Here is a 23,316-nt window from a genome sequence, read left to right as displayed (position 1 = left end):
TTATTAAGAAAGAAACTGAATGTAATCTAAATTAATCAAAAAATTGAATTATAATGTTAATTGTTACATCACATAATCACGAATAGTATTGTCATAGCAATTTATATGATATAATTTATATCAATTTAATTATATTTGAAAAGAATTACTACAGGTTTAAGGGTTTAACACTCCGGAAAAGCAAATGTTATCCTAAGTATATGATATATCCATAGATGTTGACATACATGTGACGAGATCTAGTCAGTAATGACATTTTGGACTCTCTCCATCAGTCAACTTTCCTAATTAATTTTTAAACTAAACTTTTACCAACTAATTATGGTCACTATCTTTGAAAATTCTTGTGTTGTTGGTTCGACCATAGTTTCACTTTCGGTCCAGAATAATCTTCGAATCCATACTGATAGCGACTCTAAAACTGTTTCTGTTTTTTCTTCCTTAAAGCCTAAGACTACGTTTACGTAAAGCTTCAAAAGGCAGAAGTCACATGTGCACCACACACAATATTTAGCAAAGAAATCTCTACTTTCTGAGTTACGCATCTTCTAATTAAGGAAACACCAACAAGGCTGCCTCGTTTTGGATTGGGCTAGGCCCAGTTTTGGTTCAGATTCGATGAGCTCACTCAATCACATGTTTGTGATTAGGTTTGTATTCATTATTTTGAGCTCGTATTTGAGTCATCTGAACTAAACTCATTTTGAGTTCAAACAAACTCGTTTTGAATATAACCTTATTTTTAGGTATAGTTAAAGATGACGTTGTTTTTTTATGAGTTTAAGCGAATTATACTTAACTCACGAGTCGCGCAAAGCTCTGGTTTGAGTTCGTTTCTGGTTTTACTTTCTAACTCATACTCAGGTTTATATTCGTTGTCTTAAACTTATTTTAAATTCGAATAAACTCATTTTGAATTCAACTCTATTAGTGTGGTCAACAGTCTTTTATGGTAGGTTAGATTTAGAATGCATACTCGTTGATTGCAGACTCGTACTTTAGACTAATTAATTAAGGCATCTAATATAGGTACTTTGCCCGTGAAAATAAAGAATAAAATATTAATACTGAAGAGAAGGGATTGAAATTCAAATTGAGATTTCCATGAAATATTTTCTTGACAAATTTGTTAGATATAAATATACATTGCAGCGGTAGAACTAAGAGAATTTTGTCTGCCTTCGATAATTTTGTTTGCCATTTCTGAAGATACAGCATCAAATTATCCTCGATATTAAACGAGTGGAGATTTGATTTCTGATAATACGCTCCATTAATAAAATAAGTGAATAAGAATGAGCAACTAATTTAGGCAAGAAAAATCGAAATTAATTCAGAAAATCTTCAGCCTAATGGGTTTGTTTACACGTCTCTAATTAGACTTAATACAATATTGAATTTGTAGGAGAAAGGGACTAGAGTTATATGCATATCTGAATACCAAAAAACCTGATATTGTGAATTATGATAAGTGTGGTTTCTATTGGTCAATCGTGTTCTCCTAATATGAGAGGATACCAATTAAATTCTAATTATACATGTTGATAACATTAGAAAATAGTTTCGTGATAATATGTAGAAAATTACTACCATATATTAAGGAGATTATAAGAATACAAACAACTGGCAACTCCTATACTTTTTTATGTTTTCAAATGGTTGTCTGCATTTTGAATCGAGCCACACATTGGTGCTATACCTAACTGTTGATTGTGTGGTTTGTTGTTATTAGGTTTGGCAACGGGGATAGGATAGAATTGAATACCTTAATCTCTATTCTCATTCTTATTTTTGTCTTTGCAAAGGTACTTTTTTATTCTCGCCCCATCCTTGATATAGAGCTGATGGAAAATCATTAACTCCTCCCCGCATGAAATGTTCCCTTTCCTTTCTCGCTTAGGTGGAAAAATCCTCCCTTCTTTGACCCGTACTAAAGATGGATAATAATACGCGTCTTCTTTAGATACTTTAAAAGTCTCTCCTCCATTCCATCTCCCAATTGATCAAATTCATTAGCACCTAGTCTAATGCATGAGCATGACTTCATATCATGAGGAAAAAACCGCAGTAAATATCGTTCTTTAGTATACACTAGATTGAATGTCAATATAATCATAAAGAATGATACATTTATACCACGAAGATAACTCAGTTTCTAGTGACCTTTACAGTCATAAATCTAAACAACCAAGAATGTCATGTTATTGAAAATGACTAGGGATAGTTTGTTTCTTTTTCATCCATGGCGGAACAAAATCTATGAATTTCATTGAAAATCATCTCCTCAGGGTACAGTATACAAAAAGATGACAAGCAATAGCTTATAAAAGTTGAGAAGATTTGAAGAAGATTTTCGGCAACTTGAAACAAGATATATTGTCAAGACAAAAATAATGCATAACATTTGACAATAGACATAGGCCATAGTTCGTAGATTTCCGATGACGAAAAACCAAAAAATACAATGGTGAGATAACGATGAGTCAACGATAATGATAGTTCGATAGTGTAGAAAAATGATTTTGTTGATCTATAAATGATGAAATTATGATTATGGACTTGGGTTTATATATTTCAATAAAACTATATATATATATATATATATATATATATATATATATATATATATATATATATAAATACATATATGATATATTATTATATGATTAAATTATAGTTTAATGATTTTAAATTAAAAATAAATAATATCATATATATATATATATATATATATATATATATATATATATAAAGTGTGTATATATTATATTATTTTTATATACCTATGATACAATCATAATTAATTTATACTTTAAAAGACGTTACAATAATTTAAATGTGAATATTTTAGAAAGAGGGTGGGTTAAAAATCTACTCCCGTTTTCATTTGAGAGGGCTAATTTTATCCCCATACCTATTTATTTTGAGAAATTTTCTGTCTTATAGGGACGAAACGAGGTGGAAAATCTGCTTTTTAAGATCAAATTGCCATCCCTGATTGCAATTAGACCGTTTGAAGTGTCTTAAATATCGATTTAATGAGTTTCCTTTCCACCAAATTTTACATCTTTATGTTACCGACACTATCCTTGAGACTAAATACGAGTGAAAAATTATGATAGGATAGGACAATCAATGCATTAATTTAATCAAAAAAATTCACCCAAAAAGTTGGGACAGAGATTTGTCTGAAACTATTCACGATTTCAGACGGAAAACCTACAGGTAGGGGCCTTGTCAGATGTTTTCTCCTATTTTTGCTCTGGGTCATTGTTCTTTTTAAGTCGAGCAAGAAACATGTGAAGAAAATAAAAGTATATATGGGTTATTTTTCTTTTGTCTCTTATTTGCTTGGGTTACCTTGCTTGTTCATTATTTTATACCAAGCGAGTTCTGAGTAAAAGAATTAATAGAATCATAAAATTTTATGCATAAATTTTGCGTGTAATTTTATATATAATTAATAATATATTATTATATAATTAAATATTATTTTATATTTAATAATAAATTATTTAATTATATGATAATATATTATTAAATATGTATACAATTATATATATTATTTATATATATAATATTATTATTCTTAATATAAATACATATTTTTTAAGTAATTATAATACAATAAAATTATATATATATATTTTTGATACATAATTTATACAATAAAACTATGTATACCTATTTTTTGTACATAATTTGTGTACATAAATGAGGTGTCATCATATGATTGAATATTTCTTTATCATATGATGACACATGTTTTAAAACATCTAATTGCATGATGACACATCACTGTGTACATGAATTGTGTACCAAAAATAGGTACATATAACATTGCTCTAATTTATATACACAAATAATGTATCATTATATAATTGAATAATTTTGAATTAAAAATAAAATAACAAATAATTATATGATAATATATTATTTATATATATCTAAATTATAATATATATATAATATTATTCATTATGATATATCCTAATAATTAATAATAAAATGAATTATTTCAAATATTTAAGTAGGTGGTTGATAAAAAACGTGCGGTTCGGGTTTGAAACAATTGTCGTTACATCAATTTTGGTGGAATTATTTAAAATTTTGTTCAAAGTGGTTGTGTAATTGATTAAATCAACATGATGACAGTGATGCAAACGTGCCAAATATTTATATTATTCTATATAATGTACATGATAATAAGACAAATTAACAACAAACTTCAGCTTAATTTGTGTTTAACTTGAAACGGGGGCATCCTTAAGTTCTTTGAAAGTAATCATTAATAAAAAATCTTTTTATTTTAATGAAAATGTTAATGATATACAGAAAGAAAAACTCTCTAATCAAATAAAAATTATAATTTTGTTGAGAGAGGAAAAAAAAATGGAAGAATGGAAAATATCAATAACAAGTTAAAGAAAAAAATGTCAAATATAAAAACAATAATATTGTATACACAATTTTTGTATATAGAAAAATTATATATATTGCTTTGATGTTAATAGGAGAGATGGCTTTTGATAAATAACATATATTACATTAGTGTCATATCAATTTGTATAATTTTTTCGTACATACAATTTTATTAACACAATAAATTTATCTTGTAAATAGTTTGATTTAGTTATTATTATTATTTAATTATGTTAAGTATTTTTTAATACGATCAACACATTAAAACAATATAATTACATGCGTCGGTTGGTTGAAATACAAAGCAATTTACATATTTAAACCAGTTTGAAAATAGTTTTTAGAAGCAATTATAAATATTCAAATATTTCGAAAATTGTGTGAAAATGCTAGACTCTTAAATCTGATCATTTTAAATTCATATATTGAAATTTGTATGTACTTTTTTGTTTAGTACACGTGCTGCATGACTTTGTTATTCAAAGAATATATAATAATAATAATAATAATAATAACATGGAATGTGATATATATATATAATAGTATAAAATTAGTAGAAGTCCCAGAGTCACGAGGGCACTGAAATTAATTGCCAGTTTGGAAGGAAAAATCAAAACATTGACCAACTGAGAGTCAAGACTGAAAAATAAATTTATATAATGATTGTAAAATTGTGTATTGTATTTTATATTAAAATTTTAATTTTTTTATTATATATTAAATATTGTATTATATAATATAATTTTTAAAAAATTAAATAATAAAAATATATAATTAACATATCATACTTTATAAAATATTACAATCACTTTGAAAGTTAAATTTTTTTTATATATATTCTTATTATATCATATTTTTTTTTAAATGTATATATATGTATCAATAATATATATCATATTAATTTGATATATTTTATAATATTTATTATTTATTTTGTAATATAAAATACTAATAATTATAATTTAAGCGACTGGAGGCCAAAATCCACGAAATTTTGCCATGTGAGACTCTCTCAAGCAACACATTATAAGTGTCACTGAGTAGAGAATTTGAACCCAAGCTTCTTAAAAACCACCTTTTTACCACCCAAATCACCCTGGGGCTAAACTCTTTTATTTTGTAATATGTATTCAACAAATTGATATTCCAAAAAAGTGCTATTGAGTGATAAAAAGGCTCACCTCACCGACATATTATATTTTCTATTTATGGTAATAAATTAAAGAATTTAACTTTCTTAAATTCTTTTTAAATTAATATATTTCCTTACCTGTATTAAAATGAAATCAATGTATAATTAGTATGTAATTATAAGTTAAGGTAATTTTAACTGGCAATTCAGTGTAGGTGTAACGTGGCAACTGCATATACGTTTTGTACAACCGAACCGACTCCTCCAAATCGCACGATAGAACATACCTTATTGTTCTTCTGTCTCTCAAACGGCTGTCTCTCTCTCTTTCTCTCTCTCTCCTTCCTGCTCTTTTTATATTCACATCAGCCTTTTTCCAAGAAAATTGCACACAACAAACTTTTCTCTGATTGCTTGTGTTTTACTCTCTCTCTTTCTCTTTCTGTCTCTCGTTTCTTTCGTTGTTTAGTCAAGAAATCATGTCTGGTGTTGCGGATGGAGAAAGTGTCTCTCTTGATCTTCTCAAGAAGAAGATGGATGATTTTGCCAAAGAACGCAACTGGGAACGCTTTCACAGCCCCAGAAACCTCCTTTTGGCTATGGTATGTATCTTTCATATCTACTAACTTTTATAAATTTTGCCCCTTTTTTGGATTCCCTTTTTTCTTTTGCTTGATTTCTGTTTGAATCATGATTTTATGGAGGTGGAGAGGTCGATGATAAACACTCACGTTATCGTTGCATTTTGCTTTTATTTTTCAAAGGCTGAATTTTTTTTTTGAAGATTTGACCAATAAATACAAACTAACGCTAGTTGTATGAAAAAAAAACTGATTGGCATCATACTTGCAAGTGGGCTTCTTCTTTTTCTCTTTTCTCGATTTTCCGTCGACTTGCTGGAGCCTCAAGTTAGGGTTTAAACCTTGTAACCATTTTAATATATTAAAATAAAAGGTGTTTAGCCAGACTTGTTTGACCAAATATCTCTTTGTGTTGTTATGGGTCACATAAAATCTTTGAAATCCACTTTTGAGGCTTTCACTTTATTGACCTTTTTGTCTCACTTCTCTCAAAACATGGAAATTATGTCTGTGATGATTGAATTGATAAACAAGCAGGTGGGTGAAGTGGGAGAACTGAGTGAGATATTTCAATGGAAAGGAGAGGTAGCAAAGGGATTGCCTGATTGGAAAGAAGAGGAAAAAGTACACCTTGGGGAAGAGCTCTCTGACGTTTTGCTCTATCTCATCAGGCTCTCTGACATGTGCGGCGTGGATTTGGGAAAAGCCGCTCTCCGTAAGGTTGAACTTAACGCCATTAAGTACCCAGCTCCATCAGACAAAAACAATAATGCCGCCAATGATAGTGTTTGATGATTTCATTCGTCTCTTTTATCACCTGAGGTGATATAGAATCTAATAAGCAATAATAAAACAGTTGACTAGGATGGTTTCGATTTTGTGATGGAGACTAATAGTTTTTTAGACAGCGTTGGGCATTATTCACAGACTTTAAGGCACTGTAATTAGCTGAATCGTATGTGAGAAATGGGTTCATGATATCGTAAAACAGCTTGCTTTTTCAGTATAAGATGTTTGGCTCCGTATTCTCTATTTAATTTTTGTTAAACATATAAGTTTGTTTGTGAATAGTCAATCAACAAGCTTTCCTTCTGCCACCAACTTCTACAGAAAATGAAAACCAAGGCAGATATGTCAAATCAACAAACACTTGTTCCATTTCATCACGCCAGATAAAGCTTCGTTGTACTAGTCTTAAACCAACTGGAGAACAACTAACTGAGGGTAAATTTGCCTTTGGTAGTTTTAGTGTTAATAAAAGGAGTTTCATCTATGTTTAATTGGTATGATATGACTGATTTAATTTCAAAAAAAATTTCTGATTCGAATGGGATTATTAGGAAATCAGAATCCAATCCTTCTTGTATTAGATTAGTTTATAATTTTTCTATCATATTCAATCAAATCAATTGCATATGATTTGTTTGTTTTTTTATAAGGAAAACAGTAACCTACTTTGTCATTTTAGTGGGCTATTTAATGGTCAAAGGACTTATTCCTGCCTAATGTATTCTCTTATTTCAAGTTTTCATTATTTAATTTTAAAAATTTTATTTATTTATTTATAGACGGTTAAAGTTAATAAAACTCTAATCCTTTAAAATTTTATGTTATTCTCCCTTAAACCCTAAAAAATAACTATTCATAGGCCAAGTTAAAAAAAAATGATATTTCCCTCTAGGGTTTAATTTTCAAACTTTAGCGACGAAAAACTTTGTCTTTCCAATAAAGTTCTTCATCTCTTTGACTTCACTCAACGCTGGTCAGACGTCCATATGAGAGGAGAGAGATCGTCGGAGGGAGAAGCCATTGACAATGACACCATAGTTTGAAAACTAAACCCTAAGTGAGAAAAATATCATTTTTTTTAATTTGGTCTAAAGGGAAAGAATTAGTTTTCAAGAAATAAAATTAAAATTTATTTTTAATATTACATATGAAATGACGATTTTACTTTTAAAACTAATAAAATTAATTATCTAATAACGATTTTACCCTTAAAACTAATAAAATTAATTATCTAAGGATGGATAAGTAGGATTTTTAAAAATAAGGAATGAAAATTTCGGACAATATGATATTTTGGGTATGAATATGTCCTTTGGCCCTATTTAATGTATGAATCCATTCCAATTAATCAGTATAGTATGAAAAAGGCCGAAAGAGTGTTTCCCCCTGAGCATTGATGAAATCATGATTTTCATCTTTCAAGTTTGACAAGAGTTATTTTTGTAATCTATCATTGCCTAATTCTGTTAAGAAAAAATGTTGCCTGAGAACGTTAACAAATCTTTACCTGAGTATTAAGGAAATGATAATTTAAAAATATTTAAAACAGTTAATGTTTACATAAAAAATCAGTGAATAAAAAAAAAAAAAAACAAAGTTAGCCAATAATTTGTCGACACAAACACCCAAAAAAATTGGCGGTTTTTTAATATTTAAAATATTAGCCAATGTGTTCACGTTGAAGGGTAGAAATTTGAAGCAACCCAAACTTTAAAATAATCATCGATCCAAAAAAATATAATATAGTGTGGGATTATTGTATTTTACATGATTGAATATATAAAAGTGTTAAACGATAAATGAAACAATAACCTAAACTCACTCTTACAAACTAAGGTTACCCGAAGAAGCTATAAAAGGACTAAACTTGAAGATATATATATAAAAGTGTTACTATATATATGAAATTGACAACGTTAACTAATCAAACATTGAAGTGTTTCTCGATAAGGGTGGCTTGCAACTATGTTACGTGAAATCTAGGTTAGTTGTTTCGATGACTGAAGTTGAATCCCCTGGTTAGCTATATACATCCTGATATAAATCAGTTGTCCTTTGTTTATTGTAAACAAAGTGCAGCTTGGTGATGTTGGCAACCGCAATGTGATGGAGTTTTGTGATACATTGATGCATGTTGATGAAGACTGAAATTGGGTCAAATTAGGGCTTCGGTGAATTTGGTTGAAACTATTTGGTATGAATTATGTGAAATTGGTTGAAGTTAAGTTTGGATTTGGCTTGAAAATTAAGACACTGTGTTACCATTATAGCCACACACTTTTAGTATATTTGAAACATTATTATAAATTAATGCATCATTATTACTTTAACGTATTCCTTAATTTTAATAAAAAATAAAGTCATATTGATGATTGATATCTATTATTATAAAATATCTCTGTATGATTTATCATTTGTATAGATACATATATTTATTATCACTTGTTATAGTTGTGTTTGCTTGGATAAGATTATTTTTCGAAAATGATGTTACGGATATAATATAATCACTCGATGGTACATGATGTATCTTTTAATAGTTTTGATATCACGCATCTAATTCATGTCAACAAAGATTTAAAACCCCAAACTCTTGGCAATTACAACAATGTCATTTCCCTTTTTACTCAATAAATGGAAGATTCCATAGCAAAAAAAGAGTTGATGAATTTCTATTTGCGTATGATAGAAGAAAGGGAAACACTTTTCACTGTATCTCTCAGTACAGCATTAACTAAGAAAATTTTCAGGCTATGCTAACTAACAGTAGGATCCGATCTTTTTTCAAGCTTGAAAAAATTCTCTAAATTCTTTCCATCATTTCAGTCTCCCTTGACCACCAAAAGAACACTCTTTGTAAGTATTCTTGAAAAACACACCGTAAAAAAGTAACAAGATAAAAATAGTTAGTTTCATTGCTATATGTTTTTGGATAGCTCAGTTTTCAATCCAATCTTGCAAACATTTTCCATTAATAATTATAATCTTTATATCAATGATTTCAAGTACATATGATATATGAATTTTGAATCCTAATAGATATCATTCATCATTGGGAGCAATTCTTCAGTTTTTATTGGGTCTCTGTTAAAAAGGACTGGAAAGGATCCTGGTCCTATATCTCTATATGATGAAGCCATCAAACATACCTCAAAATACAACGCAGATATGCCTTTGCACTCCGCAACCCACATGAAGCAAAGGCCATGGAAAGCCAACATTTATTCACCATGACAAAAAAGATGGAGGATTGGAAAGAAAAGGGGGCAGTGATGAAGAGGAATCGAATATATATTGAGAAAACAAAAGCCATATATATTCATATTGGAAATATGTGGCATAAAAGGATTCCTTTTTTATCAATACATCGCACCAAAGAACCCCATCTCCTTCCATCATTACCACCACAAACCTATCTTAAAAAATTAAAATGGATTCCAATATAATATTATGCACTTGCATCAGGCCTTAAGCACCATAATGGGTATAATTTTTTTCCATTATGACCACCATGATTAACATCCTAATTACCTTTATGCTAACTATATAAGAATTTATAATGAAATTGCCAAAACACTTGTACAAACACATACACCAACTCTTTGCAACAGAGATGTTGAAAAGAGGGGCAGTAAGTGTATCAATGCTCTCAAACTCCACTCTGTTAGTTGGCTGGCGCCACAGCACACGCAGATGGGCAAGGAGGCGGAGGGGAAGCACCATCCGGCTAGGGAACAAGCGGCAAGGGTTCTGCCTTGGATCACGTCCAGCAGTTCAATGGGGGCTCATGTTTGGTCCTTTGAGAATGTTGAGGAAAATTATCATGGAAATCATACATAATGGACGGCAGATAGACCCATATTACTGGTTTTTGTCTCACTTCCTACGTCCACAGATATTTCCATTGTGTTAATCACTAACAACATCATTTTTTTTATTGGCTGTCCTTTCTTTTGAACTTTGCTACATCATGTGATAAGGAAACAGCAATACTTCCAAGTTTGCTGGAAAATTATTGCTTTGTGAAATGTTTAAAGTGGTGTTGCAGGTAATATATGTAAAGGTTGATTATGCTTTAGTTTTTAGTGAAAATTGCAGAACTTTTAATGGAGTTGGAGGAGAATGAGCTTGAGTGGTCTTAAGTATGTTTAGACATGGCATTGCTGCATATGATTGCAGCTGACGAAGATATAATTTCTAAAGGAAATTTTGATTTTTAAAAACAAAAATTTAACAACGTAACAAGAGCGGAACAGGATCAAGTAAAAGTCTACAACTAAAACTTGGGTTTGGGCCGTTAGGTGGCTGATGGGCTATGGTTGAAGCCATAATAAACAACAAGACATTCGCAGATGTTGAGGTCAAGCTCGATAGCAGAACCTTCGATCTCGGCTTCTCCTCCACCCAGTTCCTTTGTTACAACCAAGGTAACTCATACCCGCTCCACGATGGCCACTTCGCTCCTCTTCCCCCGAGCCCCGCTTTTCCTTTCAAATCCTAAACCTAACCACCGCCCTTACCGCTACAATCCTCTCTCTCTCCACCTCAAAAACAAACCCCTTAAAGCTTCCCTCCAAACTCCTCAAATCTCAACTCATTCCCCCTTACTCACCGATTCAACTCGCACCGTTACCACAATTTTATCTCTGACATTCTCTCTATCCGGGTTGTTCGCCAAATCCATCCAAAACTTTGCTCTCTCTCTAATCCCCAACCCACAGAACCTCCTCTCCTTACAATCTTTACAAAATAATATGGTCCACACGGTGGGCCCCTTGTTTTTAGCGGCCGCGCGTGACCGTCCTACCGGGTCTCTGAACACGCCGTTGACGGTTGTTGCCGCAGGTTTGGTCAAGTGGCTAGATATATACAGTGGGGTTTTGATGGTTAGGGTTTTGCTGAGTTGGTTCCCGAACATTCCGTGGGACCGCCAACCGCTTTCGGCGATTCGGGACTTGTGTGATCCTTATTTGAATTTGTTTCGAAATATAATTCCTCCTATTTTCGATACATTGGATGTTAGCCCGTTGTTAGCTTTTGCGGTTTTGGGAACGCTCGGCGCCATTCTGAATAGCAGTGGGGGAATGTAGTGACGTGGATTAATGGGTGATGATGAACTAAAATAAGGAATGATATTTTGTTTTTGGCTTTTATGTTTTTTAGGGTAAGTCTAATTGTAGTTACTGGAATACTTCATTTCGTTGAGATACATAAATTTTGTAAGCTCGCCGGATAATGTTTTCTTTGACAGAGATTGTTATAATTATTTTTTTCTTTTGTGAGATATATTGCTACTTTAAATCTTTGGATAGTCAAATATTGTTATGTAGTGATTGTTTGGACATTGTAGATGTCTTTTAAATTTTTGCTTGCCTGTTCTTGATCATGGTATTGAAAGTTTTTGCATTTGTTAGGTTAGATTGTGAGGTCTCTTGTACAACCAACTACAAGAGATCTTTAGTTCTAAAACTAGATTGCCTGCACCAGGTTTTTAGGGGTTTGGTTTGAGTTGTGCGGTTTTACGATACATTGATGGAAAGTCTTGCAATTTGTATTGTTGATCTTAGTAAATGCAACTCTGATTTTGTTTTTAACTTTATATGGGATGGTTGGATTCATTTCCCTGAAACAATGTTCGAAACCTTTTTTTTTTTTTTTTTTATAAATGGTGTTGTGAAACTGAGATGGCATGTTTCTTTTGTTTAAATGGAAACTTATGCTGAGCTCATTTGATTTCTTGGGTGCAACTTTGTCTGAAGCTGAGTTTCAATGTATTGCCACCTTTGATAATTAAGCTATTTAAAATATTGCATGGAGGCGAGGAGGGAATGGGAGCATCAGTTTGATGTAATTTTTAAAATACCATTGTGGTGGTATAAGCTTCTCTCTGGTACAATATTGTTTGTTATTGGATGATGGAGTGCTGGAAATGTGGAATCTGTTTCTGCAAGTAATCTCGTCTTTGAGAGGTCATAGTATGATATTTTGCTGCTTGCCTGAAGATAGTAATAGCACTAGTTAGTGGATTTTAAACAATTACATGCTTTGGAATTTTACATCGCACAATTTCGGGCAGTTTTGTGGAATTATGTTATTACAGTTGGAAAAGTTCTTCTAGACTAGATGTAAAAATAGAGTTAGATGGTCTGAGGACAGATAGAAAATACGTGAATTTTTCCTCGCCAACATTCTGAAGAACTTCTGTGTCAAAGTTCATGTTGTGCAGGACTAGACAACCAAATATTCTCACTCCAAGTGAATTCCTGACCCATACCAACCGTTATTTTGAATCATTCTCTGCTTTTGCTGAAGAAGCCTGGGTTCCAATGTGATCTGCAGTCTGGGGTTCTTTCAGACTTTTCATAGAATTGTCTCTGTAGATCTATCAAATGTTTTACAGCCTAGGTTTGATTCTTGTTCTTCTTTTATGTCCTTTTAGGCCCTTCCTCCGAGCCTTTTGGCAGATTGGAATCCACAGATGCGAAAAGTTTAAACATTCTTTTTCGCTTTCCTTCTGTCAAAGAAAAAGTTTGAGATAAGATTCTTCTTATCTTTCAGGTAAACCAGGAATTAGAATCTAATGAAAATTCCTTAGGTGAAAAACAATCATGTCTGTTTTCACAATAACGGCTGTGTCAAATGATAGAAGTCAAAGCGCATCAAGACCCTGTCCCTACTTAATGGTAATTTTCGTTTTCAGTTGGTCAGTCATCTTATAATAATATAAAAACAGACATTTGCTATTCTTATAGGGAGCAGTCCGATAACCGGAGAGCCAAAGTGAATGTTAATACCACAGCCAGTACAAGTAAGACATATATTCAGAGTTTAGATTTCGTACCAATCTAAATTAAAGCTACTATCTATTCCCAGATGCTAAATGTGGAGATGGATGTGACTAATGTAAACTCCACTTCTCGCTCTATATAATATATATTTTTTCTTTAGAAGATGCCAAACCGTAACGATATTCATAAACAACATACTAAATCAGAATCTTTATATGGTTCAAGGATGGTATCAAATTTTGAAGACATGAATAATTTAGCCATATGTCTGTTGGTTCCTTGTCACCCAATGTCACAGCACAGGCATCCTGCCCACAAGACTAATGATGAATGAAGTAGTGCGTGAATGCTGACGAAAGGAGTAGCAGATAAATGCTTCAAATTAGGCAAACAATGGCATGTGGAGAAAGACCAGAATATTAAGTTCAGTATACAAAATTTCACGTTTTTTTGGTTATTATATGATTTAATAATTTTAAATTAAAAATAAAATAATATTTAATAATATAACGATGAATTCAAACCACTTTGATTAAAACGACCAGCATAAAAATTGGGAATGACACTAGCACAGGGAACGCATATCAATTGAAACATGCATGACTTACAGTGCAGCCACTGTAAAGCAGATGATGAAGACACCGTAAGGATTGTAGAAGTGTAAGGTGTCTCACCTGCAGGAAAGCAAGCACCAAAAATCAATGTGCAAAACAATACGTAGTGGAGGAGAGTGACGGAATTGCCTGTTTCATACCTTACGACCTAAATGCTGTAACTCTAGCTTTCTTAACCTTTATTCTATTTCTTACAGGTTTGTCTTGTAAATTTCAGAAAACTCACTGTCAGTCTGTAACGACATCGAAGTCTTTATTAAGTTGTCCTTAGTAAACTAATCCAACCCCACAAACACGTCAGCTCAATCGTTATTCTTATCTTTTTCTACTCTTCCATTATTGCTGTATTATTTTCCTTTAAATTCAAACCCTCTTTTGTTATTATGTTGAGACTCTTTGGTTAAGCTCAAGTACGCCAATGGAGTCAAAATCGCCTGCTAATTTCGTCTTAGGAAAGCAATCCTATCTGGCGCCGGACCAACCGGTTCAGGCACAGGATGCGGAAGGCTCAGGCTCCGAGGCGGCGATAGACCCGAGGGTTCGGCTTATGTACATGGCCAATGAGGGAGACTTGGAGGGGATTAAGGAGTTATTGAACTCTGGCACGGATGTCGATTTCCGTGACATCGATGAACGCACCGCTTTGCATGTTGCGGCTTGCCAGGGAAGGACCGATGTTGTTCAGTTGTTGCTCAGCCGTGGAGCCGACGTCGACCCCAAAGACCGTTGGGGCAGCACGGTAATTTTATTCCTTCTTATCCGTTCATGTTCACAGTTGTTTGTTAACCAATTTACATGGTTATTATGTATCAATATCCTTTTATCATTATTGTGGTGCTGTCACAACACAATCATGTGACTTAAAATCCAATCGACAATACAACATCATATTAACTTTTTTTGTTAGATTATGAAAGAGATAATTAATTCGAAAGGTAAAAGGATCGATCATGATTAATAACCATGGTAGTAATTACAAAAGACAAGTATCACTTGTTGAATTAACAAACCAAAATCTCGACTAAATCAACTAAATTCAGACTGTTAGTTATCTCTACTTAATGTATTTTATGCCTTATGCAATTCTGTGTGAAGAATTTTCAACTAAAAATTACAAACAAGTACTATAATGATGAGGATAATATTCACGTTTTATTTAACAGCCTCTTGCAGATGCAGTATATTACAAACACTATGACATAATCAAGCTTTTGGAGAAACATGGTGCAAAGCCTCTGGTATGTATTATCTGTCATGATGTCCAATTTGATGTTCGATTTTCCATTCACATGGCACTTTGTCATTTTTGTTTCTAAGATGGTGGCAACTTATATAATCTATATCATGTTTGTCTCTGTCATTTTAGATAGCCCCAATGCATGTCCAAAATGCTCGAGATGTCCCTGAGTATGAAATTGATCCTGCAGAGCTTGATCTTTCCAACAGCGTTGAAATAACAAAGGTATTGATAAACTTTTCTCTTTAGCTGTTGCTTATTGTTATCTATACTGGTTTCTTAGTTTTGAGTTTCTAACCTGTAACTTACCCTTACTGTAATTTGTGCAACAATTAGTGTATCAAATTCAAAAAAATGCTTTTGACTGGTAAAGTTGTAACCAATGTTTGCTATATTTGCACACTGATGATGTTATAGGAGGCTCTATTGAATTTAGCTAGGTTGGGAATATAGGTTTCTCTTTTGCCCATGGTGATAAACTAATATGAAATTGGAAGTTTCTTGGGTTCTTTTTCTTGATGCTGTTTTTTGAATTTAGATACCTGTATTTTTTTTTCTCACTCTTCCTTTATAAGTGATATATTTATGGTACAATTTCATTTTGACTTACAAATAAATTTGATTCTGTAGAGTTATGAACCTGCCAACTTGCTTTCAAAACAAAGTTTGCACTCTAATATCTATTTTCCTATAAGAAATATAAAGTTTAATCAAATGTATCTTTTCCTTTGCATTTGAAATGTTTGTTAATGATGGAAAAGAAAGGTGGACAAAACCAAATGGCTGTTTCATATTTTGTTTTATTGTTTTGATGATGGCATTTTTGGGCTGTAGCTCAGCATGTCAACTCCTATTTTAATGAGCAATTGAATTTTTCTTTTTTCTCCATATAATGATTTTGATTATTCATTTTTTACATTGCACCTTTAAAACTTAGGACTTCCAGTTGTGACTGGTGACATCATCTAATGTAGAATCCTTTACAATTTGTAGTAATAACAGTTATGTTAGACTGTTATCCTATTTTAGCTTTCAAGAATTTTTATAATTACACTGTCATAGGAGAAGTGGGAGATGCTACAAATGAAGAGCAGTGCTAAGAATCTTGATATTAGCTTGTGCTATGACCTTCAGCACAAGATTAGAGTCGCCCAACAGAAATATTAGCATATAGTCTTCCATAGATTCCAGTTGCAGTATTAGCTTGTGCTATGACCTCTCTGACAGTTGTTTGTAAATTGGACACTTTTAGGGAACCTTTCGCATGGCATCATGGCGTGGTATTCAGGTTGCTGTTAAGACACTTGGAGAGGGAGTGCTCACCGATGAGGATAAAGTGTGGGTTGGTCTTGTACTGTTTCTGACCTTTTTAGTATATTTTTTTCTTGTAACCATTTGTGTTAGGTTTAATTTTTTAATTAACTTTCTTGTGTCTTTCTTATCGTTGTGGGAGTTTCAAAGTCTGTTTGTATTCCAGGAAGGCATTCGGAGATGAGCTTGCATTACTTCAGAAAATACGTCATCCAAATGTTGTCCAGTTTTTGGGTGCTGTAACTCAAAGCACTCCAATGATGATTGTCACAGAATATCTACCTAAGGTTAATTTTAGTTTGGAATCACAAGATCCCATAAAATTACTTCTTGTAAAGCTGCCGAATATTATTTCCTGTGATCTTATGATGTTTAATCTATTATTCTATCACAATTCTCGTGTGGGTATCACCCTTTCAGTGTGTTAGAATACTACAGAACCATGTGATAAGATTCATAATGATTGGCATTATATCTCTGTGGCAGATAGTTGAGGCATTGTGTTGGAAAACCTATAAACCTTCCTGTAACATTGCATAAAATACGAAAATTAGTACATCTTTAGACCTCAAAATTGATGCTTAAAATGTGATCTTTTTCTAACATTTTGTTTTTTCAAATGTTTATGCTGTTAGTCATGTCTAGATTGTGAGGCCTTGTAGTTCAATGTTGTTGTTTGAAGTGTAAAATAAATGTGGAATTTTCATGTAGCTCGAAATTTGTAGAAGACCACATGATAAACAAATTGTAAACTGTTTGTATTATACTTTCTGTGCTCAATCTAATCTCATCAAATTTCTGTTAGCATGTCTCTTTGCTTCTTCTTGGTGGTTTACAGTTAAATATTATGTTTACATTTCAAATTTGGTCTTTAGATCACTCCTCTATATGAATGAGCACATAACAGCTTTACATAGTCTTTGTTGGACACATGAGAAAACAAGAGGCCCAATGCTATTCACTGAAATCTATGAAAAAGAACAAGTTTTATTTCTTCTTTTGTTAAGGAAATGAAAATTTATTCTAAAGGCTTCAAATTCTCCTCCACACATTGAATTGATAAAAAAAACCTAGTGTATCTACTATATCTTTACATTTATTAGCATTGTGACAATGGAAGTGCAAGAAGTTAATTTCAGTGTTGTTTTTCCCTTCCCTTTTGGTTGCTGTCTGAGTTAACATTTTCTTGGCAGGGGGATCTTTGTGCATATCTGAAGAAAAAGGGTGCACTGAAGCCCACACTAGCAGTGAAGTTTGCACTTGACATTGCTAGGTATGTTGTGTGCAGCATATCTTAAAGCAAATGTTTTATTGGACTTTGAGGTGCTTTTTTGTTTGATTCTACTTAGGAACATGGAACTTGATTTCCAGTTCCATATTTGTCAGGTTTGAAGTTGCACTTGTTAACACTGATGCCTCTCAGGGATTTCATTGTGCAGCAACTAAAATTGTTTTTTTTTTTCCATTTAAAAATTTTATTGCTGCAAATAACAAGTGTTAAGCTTAGTAAATTATAGAAATATGTGGAATTTGTGGGAGATATATTTCTTAAATTGAATGAGTGGGTATGTTATATACCTATTTTACCATTGGCATTTCTGATTGTTGATTATCCAATATTTGCTGTGTCTATTTCTTTAGAATTCCCTTCCTTCTACAGTACATTTGTTGCACATTTGTATTGATCAGCTGAAAATTGTAAAATAAGTAAAAAATAAGGTTACTACAAGATGTCTATACTTTTAGGGCTAGAGAGATTTCATGTTTGACGAGTGGACCAGATCACTAGAAAAGTATCACAGGGCTGATGAGACCCTTGAAGAATCCATAGAAACTAAAAAAGATGGTAAGTTGTTTCATTTGAAATTAAACTGAGTCTGTAATGCTTTTTGTCTGATTATGGAAAATAATTCTTGAGCTACATAAAATCATAATGAGACAAATTATCCTGCATTTACTGGAATTTACATGATAACCAAACTCACCGGATTGAGATGTGCTTTATTTTGTTTGATTTTTCTATAATAGTATGTCTTCGTTTCTCTTGACCCATTTTAGTGGGCTATAGAGAGTTATATGAATTATATTAATTAGTGAATCTTTAGTATGGTCATTTCCAAGTCACTTATATCTGGACCACTGGATACATCCAACTGTTGAAACTGGATATATTAAAAATAAAAAACACTGTAATGCATTTTATTATTTCATTAAAAGTTTGATTCTCAAGATTTCACAATGTAAATTTCTCTCTTTGGCACTGTCTCTCTGTGATCTTGCTCTTTCTAAGACATGTATTCGAGAAAACCACACATATATACATGAGTTATTAGATGTTCCCTTGAATCTTTAATGAAGCTCCTGACATATTTTGCAGGGGAATGAATTATTTGCATGAGCATAAACCTGAAGCCATAATTCATCGAGATCTTGAGCCTTCGTATGTTTTCATTCTATAAACATATGCCATTTACCTAGTTTCTTCTCAAGTATTATGATGTATAATTGGCACCTGATTGGTTAAAACTGCTTGAAATTTTCTGAATCATCATGATTAAGATAACAGAAATATACTGCGGGATGATTCTGGGCATCTGAAAGTTGCGGACTTTGGTGTTAGCAAGATACTGAAAGTTTCAAATACAGTTAAGGAAGACAGACCCGTGACATGCCAAGATACTTCCTGTAAGTTCTCTGCTTCGGCTTAAACCTTGTATGCCCAATTTTGTTAATCAATGCTAGTCTTGGCTGGCCATATATGATACATATTCAGCCTTGGTTTTTGCCTCGCAAAAGAATAGGCCAGGTTTTTTACAATGTAGTTTTAGGTGGTTGTTCAATGACCTGCTCTTCTTTGCAGAATATTAAGGATACACCCACCCTCAAAATTTCCTGCTCGACTTGCTGTATTAAGAGATTTTGAAGCACGGCCTTGCAATATACAAAATTATTTCTCCGAAAATTTTAAATTGAATATTCATGTATTTTAATGGTAATGGCTCATGCAACCTGTATCCTTCTGAGCAGGTAGATATGTGGCTCCAGAGGTTTACAGAAATGAAGAATATGACACTAAAGTCGATGTGTTTTCTTTTGCTTTGATCTTACAAGAGGTTCTCTCTCTCTCTGTATTATGGGTTCTGTTAATTTTGGATTTTAATTATGTTTAATCCGTACCTCAATAACCCATGACTTTTTCGACCATCTTTGGTAGTAAATATGGAATTCCAGTTCACATGATTGATGTATAACCTAATTATTATCACATGAAATATCTAATTATTATTGCATGAAAAATGTCAAAAGTTGAAGACATTTATGGTGTTATTATAAAAATTTGTGGTCCAATGTGAATGGATCTAGCAATGAAACTTAAAATATCAGTGAATGGATGCAGCCATGAAACTTGAGTTCTCAGTGATCAACCTATTTTAGTTCTGTTTTGAAGTTTTATTTCACAGGAGATTACTTTGTTGGTCAGCTTCTACTGATGACACTTCAAAGTGATGTAACAGTCAAAAGTCATTAGAATGAGAGCACATTTTTCAAATGTTTAGTTTTGCTTCAATGGGTAGGCTTTAGGCCCAAAATTGCTTAACTATATTATGTGCACAACTATTTACACAATACATCATATCAGCTTTCCGTGTCCCGATCACAAGGGAGCTTCTTTCATATGTACTTTACTATTTATTTGTTATGAATAAATATAGAAGTCTGATTTAGTGTGGTGTGTAATACATTTAATAATTTTGTTGCTTCATAATCACAAAGTTGGCTTTGTAGGTTGTATAACTTTTTTCTTCCTTGTTTCATTTTTATTTCTCTGTTGTTAGGCCACTTGGTTATTGTAGTATTAATTCCATGAATGGTCTAGATTAGATATTTTGTACACTATATTGATCGTTCTAGGTTTTCTATAATATATGCCATCTGTTTTGACTCTAGATGATTGAGGGTTGCCCACCATTCTCAACAAGGCAAGAAAGTGAGGTTCCTAAAGTGTATGTTGCACATGAGCGTCCACCATTCAGAGCTCCTCCAAAGCATTATGCATATGGATTAAGAGAGTAAGTCCTTGTATTGCTACGTTCTTCATTTGTGTTGTTCTCCAAACACAACAAGTCCTTGGATAATATTGACATTACTTGATGTTATTGGTTTTGATCCTAGTTCATACTACAAAACATTTACCTAAGATTTTGTGGATGCTTGTGTCCTGCATTGACTGTGGTCTTTATAAGAGTGTAAATCGAAACAAGCTTGAGCTTGTTGTTGTTCGGTTTGGTAAGCTTACAAGTTCATTGTTTAACTCAAGTAAAATATTGAACCCTTAAAAGTTTTAAATTTTACACACTTACACATTTAAAATCTTATTGATTTTGAATATAGTTAGTAATTAATAAATATATAAGTTATAGAATTTAGATGTAAAAATTTAAAAATTAAGGGATTTAAACGTAATTTTCCAAGCTAAGCTTGAGTTAGCTAATCTTTTCTCGATCTCAAGCTCAAGCTAAGATCTCACCAACTTGGCTAGCTTGAGCTTGAGCTTTGTATTATGGAAATCAAGCCGAACTCGAGCAAAACACTACTCAGCTCACTCAACTCGATTACACCCCTAGTTCCATACAATTTACATCATTAAGATGCAAGCTAGCATAACATTCACATCATATACATGCATGTTCTGTTTCTTGTGCAGCAAAAAAGAAATGAATGAAGTCATTGGAAAGGCAGGATTGTAGAATGATATGCCAAGTTTGAAAGGGATCCATATGCAAGGATAGGAGTTTGACATTTTTGGACTTATAACCGTTAATGTTGAATGAGATAATCTGTACATGCATACATTCTGCCTTTGGGTAACAAGGTTCAAAAAATTTCCAAAGCCGATAACATTTGAAAATCCCATTTCTGGTTTTCCATTCTTTCTATGGCATTCTCTAATTAAGGGGGGTCCTTAAATATTTATATTTTGTTGGTTTCATTGTGCTTTGTTCAAATGTTATTGTATCATGGCAGATTATATTCAACCATGTTCTATTTGTTCTTTTTTCCTCCTGATACAATGGTTCTGACTTTAAAATCCATGATCTTATATCTGAAGGTTGATTGAGGAATGTTGGAGTGAGGAGCCTTTCAAGAGACCAACATTCAGGGAAATCATTACAAATTTGGATTATATATATAATCAACTCCGTCATAAGAGCCAATGGAAGGTATCAATTCTCTCTTGCTTTCTCTATGTATGTGGGTATTGTCCTCTAACCTTTCGTCATACATAATGGAAAAAATATGATAAGATTTCTGTTTATTTTATGTAATACCAGCATTTATTATGTTACTGCAGGAAGGTTTTTGTTTGCTGTTTTTCCCAAGGGATATTCACACTAGTGTACATGTCATTTTGCCCAAAGTCATTTTAAAATTAAAGATATATGTTCTTACCCTACCACTCCCAAGATGTAGCTTGAATGGCAAAGGGATGTGATACCAAAAATGAGAGCTTGATTCAAGTATCTTGACGACATATCAAACCCAAAGTTTTACCTGTTTAATATAGTTGGTTTGACGAGTGGGGTTTCTTATTACTTAAAAAAAAAAAAAAGCCCATACTCCTTGCATTTCATACAATTTCAATACCCATCTACCTTCTCTTCTAATCAATTCTCTGTAATTTCAACACACAAAACAACACATTAGCATCAGTTAGATCTCACAAGCATGGGATGAAGGTTCAATTTGTATGCTGAGGAATGCAAATGAAAGAGTCAATCATGGGTATCAGGTTTTGAATGCGTTGCCATGAGAGTAAGACATGCTGACAATTTGGACGGAGCTTTTCTAACGTCATGTTTTTGTTGAGCAGGAAAAATGTCTTGATCTTTTGACACATTTTTTAGAATCTGTTTATTTTGATGTATTAAACATGAAGCTTATCCACTAATACTTTATATACAGGTTGGACCGCTAAAATGTTTTCTGAACCTAGAAGCCTTCTCGAAGAAAGAGAAGTCAAATCCGAGCAGCCGTGCATCTCGATCTAGGACAAATGAGTAATTACAGCCTCAATGTTTGCATTGTTTTAGTTCTCTTCTTACGTGGAACTAGTGAAGTTTTATTCTTTAAAGAAATAAGTAGATATTAGATTTTGTCAATATTTCAATTGAGTGGTCTATTTAGTATCATGCTGGTATTTTGACTTTCGGGTTCATTTTTTCCCTTTATGTGACTCCTTTTTTAACTTGTTGGTCCTGGTAATTATGAATATGATTCAAGGCTTTTGCTAGCTTGAAGTTCTAAAAGGTTGGGTATTTTAATTGTCTTTCAAACCTCAATGATGGATTATTAGGCAGCAGTCGCTTACATTTTATAACTAATATGAAAAGCAGTGAACCATAATGGACGAAGGCATTTGACAATGAAACACAGTATCTCA

General features: G+C 32.5%; 3 protein-coding genes across 5 annotated transcripts; all 3 read left to right on the top strand.

The window, feature by feature from the left end:
* Positions 1-5,827: 5,827 nt before the first annotated feature.
* LOC123222991 (dCTP pyrophosphatase 1) lies at positions 5,828-7,144 on the top strand. Its single transcript, XM_044646034.1, has 2 exons — positions 5,828-6,156; positions 6,673-7,144. Exons 1-2 carry the CDS (start codon positions 6,034-6,036, stop codon positions 6,925-6,927), a joined length of 378 nt encoding a protein of 125 aa, XP_044501969.1. The 5' UTR covers positions 5,828-6,033; the 3' UTR covers positions 6,928-7,144.
* A 4,122-nt stretch (positions 7,145-11,266) lies between these two features.
* On the top strand, positions 11,267-12,210 carry LOC123222689 (ylmG homolog protein 1-2, chloroplastic-like). Its single transcript, XM_044645591.1, has one exon. The coding sequence runs from the start codon at positions 11,277-11,279 to the stop codon at positions 12,012-12,014; it is 738 nt and encodes a 245-aa protein (XP_044501526.1). The 5' UTR covers positions 11,267-11,276; the 3' UTR covers positions 12,015-12,210.
* Positions 12,211-14,541: 2,331 nt separating this feature from the next.
* Positions 14,542-23,065, top strand: LOC123223750 (integrin-linked protein kinase 1). 3 transcript variants are annotated; one of them, XR_006503847.1, is made up of 13 exons: positions 14,542-15,065; positions 15,490-15,564; positions 15,693-15,788; positions 16,816-16,901; positions 17,041-17,161; positions 18,068-18,147; positions 19,252-19,314; positions 19,441-19,559; positions 19,902-19,987; positions 20,823-20,944; positions 21,985-22,096; positions 22,228-22,753; positions 22,839-23,065. XR_006503847.1 is itself a non-coding variant. In XM_044647101.1 (12 exons), exons 1-12 carry the CDS (start codon positions 14,745-14,747, stop codon positions 22,366-22,368), a joined length of 1,422 nt encoding a protein of 473 aa, XP_044503036.1. In that variant the 5' UTR covers positions 14,542-14,744; the 3' UTR covers positions 22,369-23,065. The 3 variants fall into 3 exon arrangements, 2 of the variants coding, with proteins under 2 accessions (XP_044503036.1, XP_044503037.1); XM_044647101.1 differs by having other exon boundaries at positions 22,228-23,065; XM_044647102.1 differs by lacking the exon at positions 22,228-22,753 and having other exon boundaries at positions 14,549-15,065.
* The last annotated feature ends 251 nt before the right edge of the window (positions 23,066-23,316 follow it).

This window comes from Mangifera indica, chromosome 8, assembly GCF_011075055.1.
Source record: "Mangifera indica cultivar Alphonso chromosome 8, CATAS_Mindica_2.1, whole genome shotgun sequence".
Classification (NCBI taxonomy): domain Eukaryota; kingdom Viridiplantae; phylum Streptophyta; class Magnoliopsida; order Sapindales; family Anacardiaceae; genus Mangifera; species Mangifera indica.
Note: the sequence above shows the minus strand (reverse complement) of the source record. Positions and strands in the feature narration are given on the sequence as shown.

Excerpts from the sequence above, each read along its gene's own strand:
- LOC123222991 (XM_044646034.1), top strand. The coding sequence starts at position 6,034 with ATGTCTGGTGTTGCGGATGGAGAAAGTGTCTCTCTTGATCTTCTCAAG. Across the intron at positions 6,157-6,672 it reads GAAACCTCCTTTTGGCTATG|GTGGGTGAAGTGGGAGAACT; the intron begins GTATGTATCTTT and ends ATAAACAAGCAG.
- LOC123222689 (XM_044645591.1), top strand. The coding sequence starts at position 11,277 with ATGTTGAGGTCAAGCTCGATAGCAGAACCTTCGATCTCGGCTTCTCCT.
- LOC123223750 (XM_044647101.1), top strand. The coding sequence starts at position 14,745 with ATGGAGTCAAAATCGCCTGCTAATTTCGTCTTAGGAAAGCAATCCTAT. Across the intron at positions 19,560-19,901 it reads GACATGCCAAGATACTTCCT|GTAGATATGTGGCTCCAGAG; the intron begins GTAAGTTCTCTG and ends CCTTCTGAGCAG. Across the intron at positions 22,097-22,227 it reads GTCATAAGAGCCAATGGAAG|GAAGGTTTTTGTTTGCTGTT; the intron begins GTATCAATTCTC and ends ATGTTACTGCAG.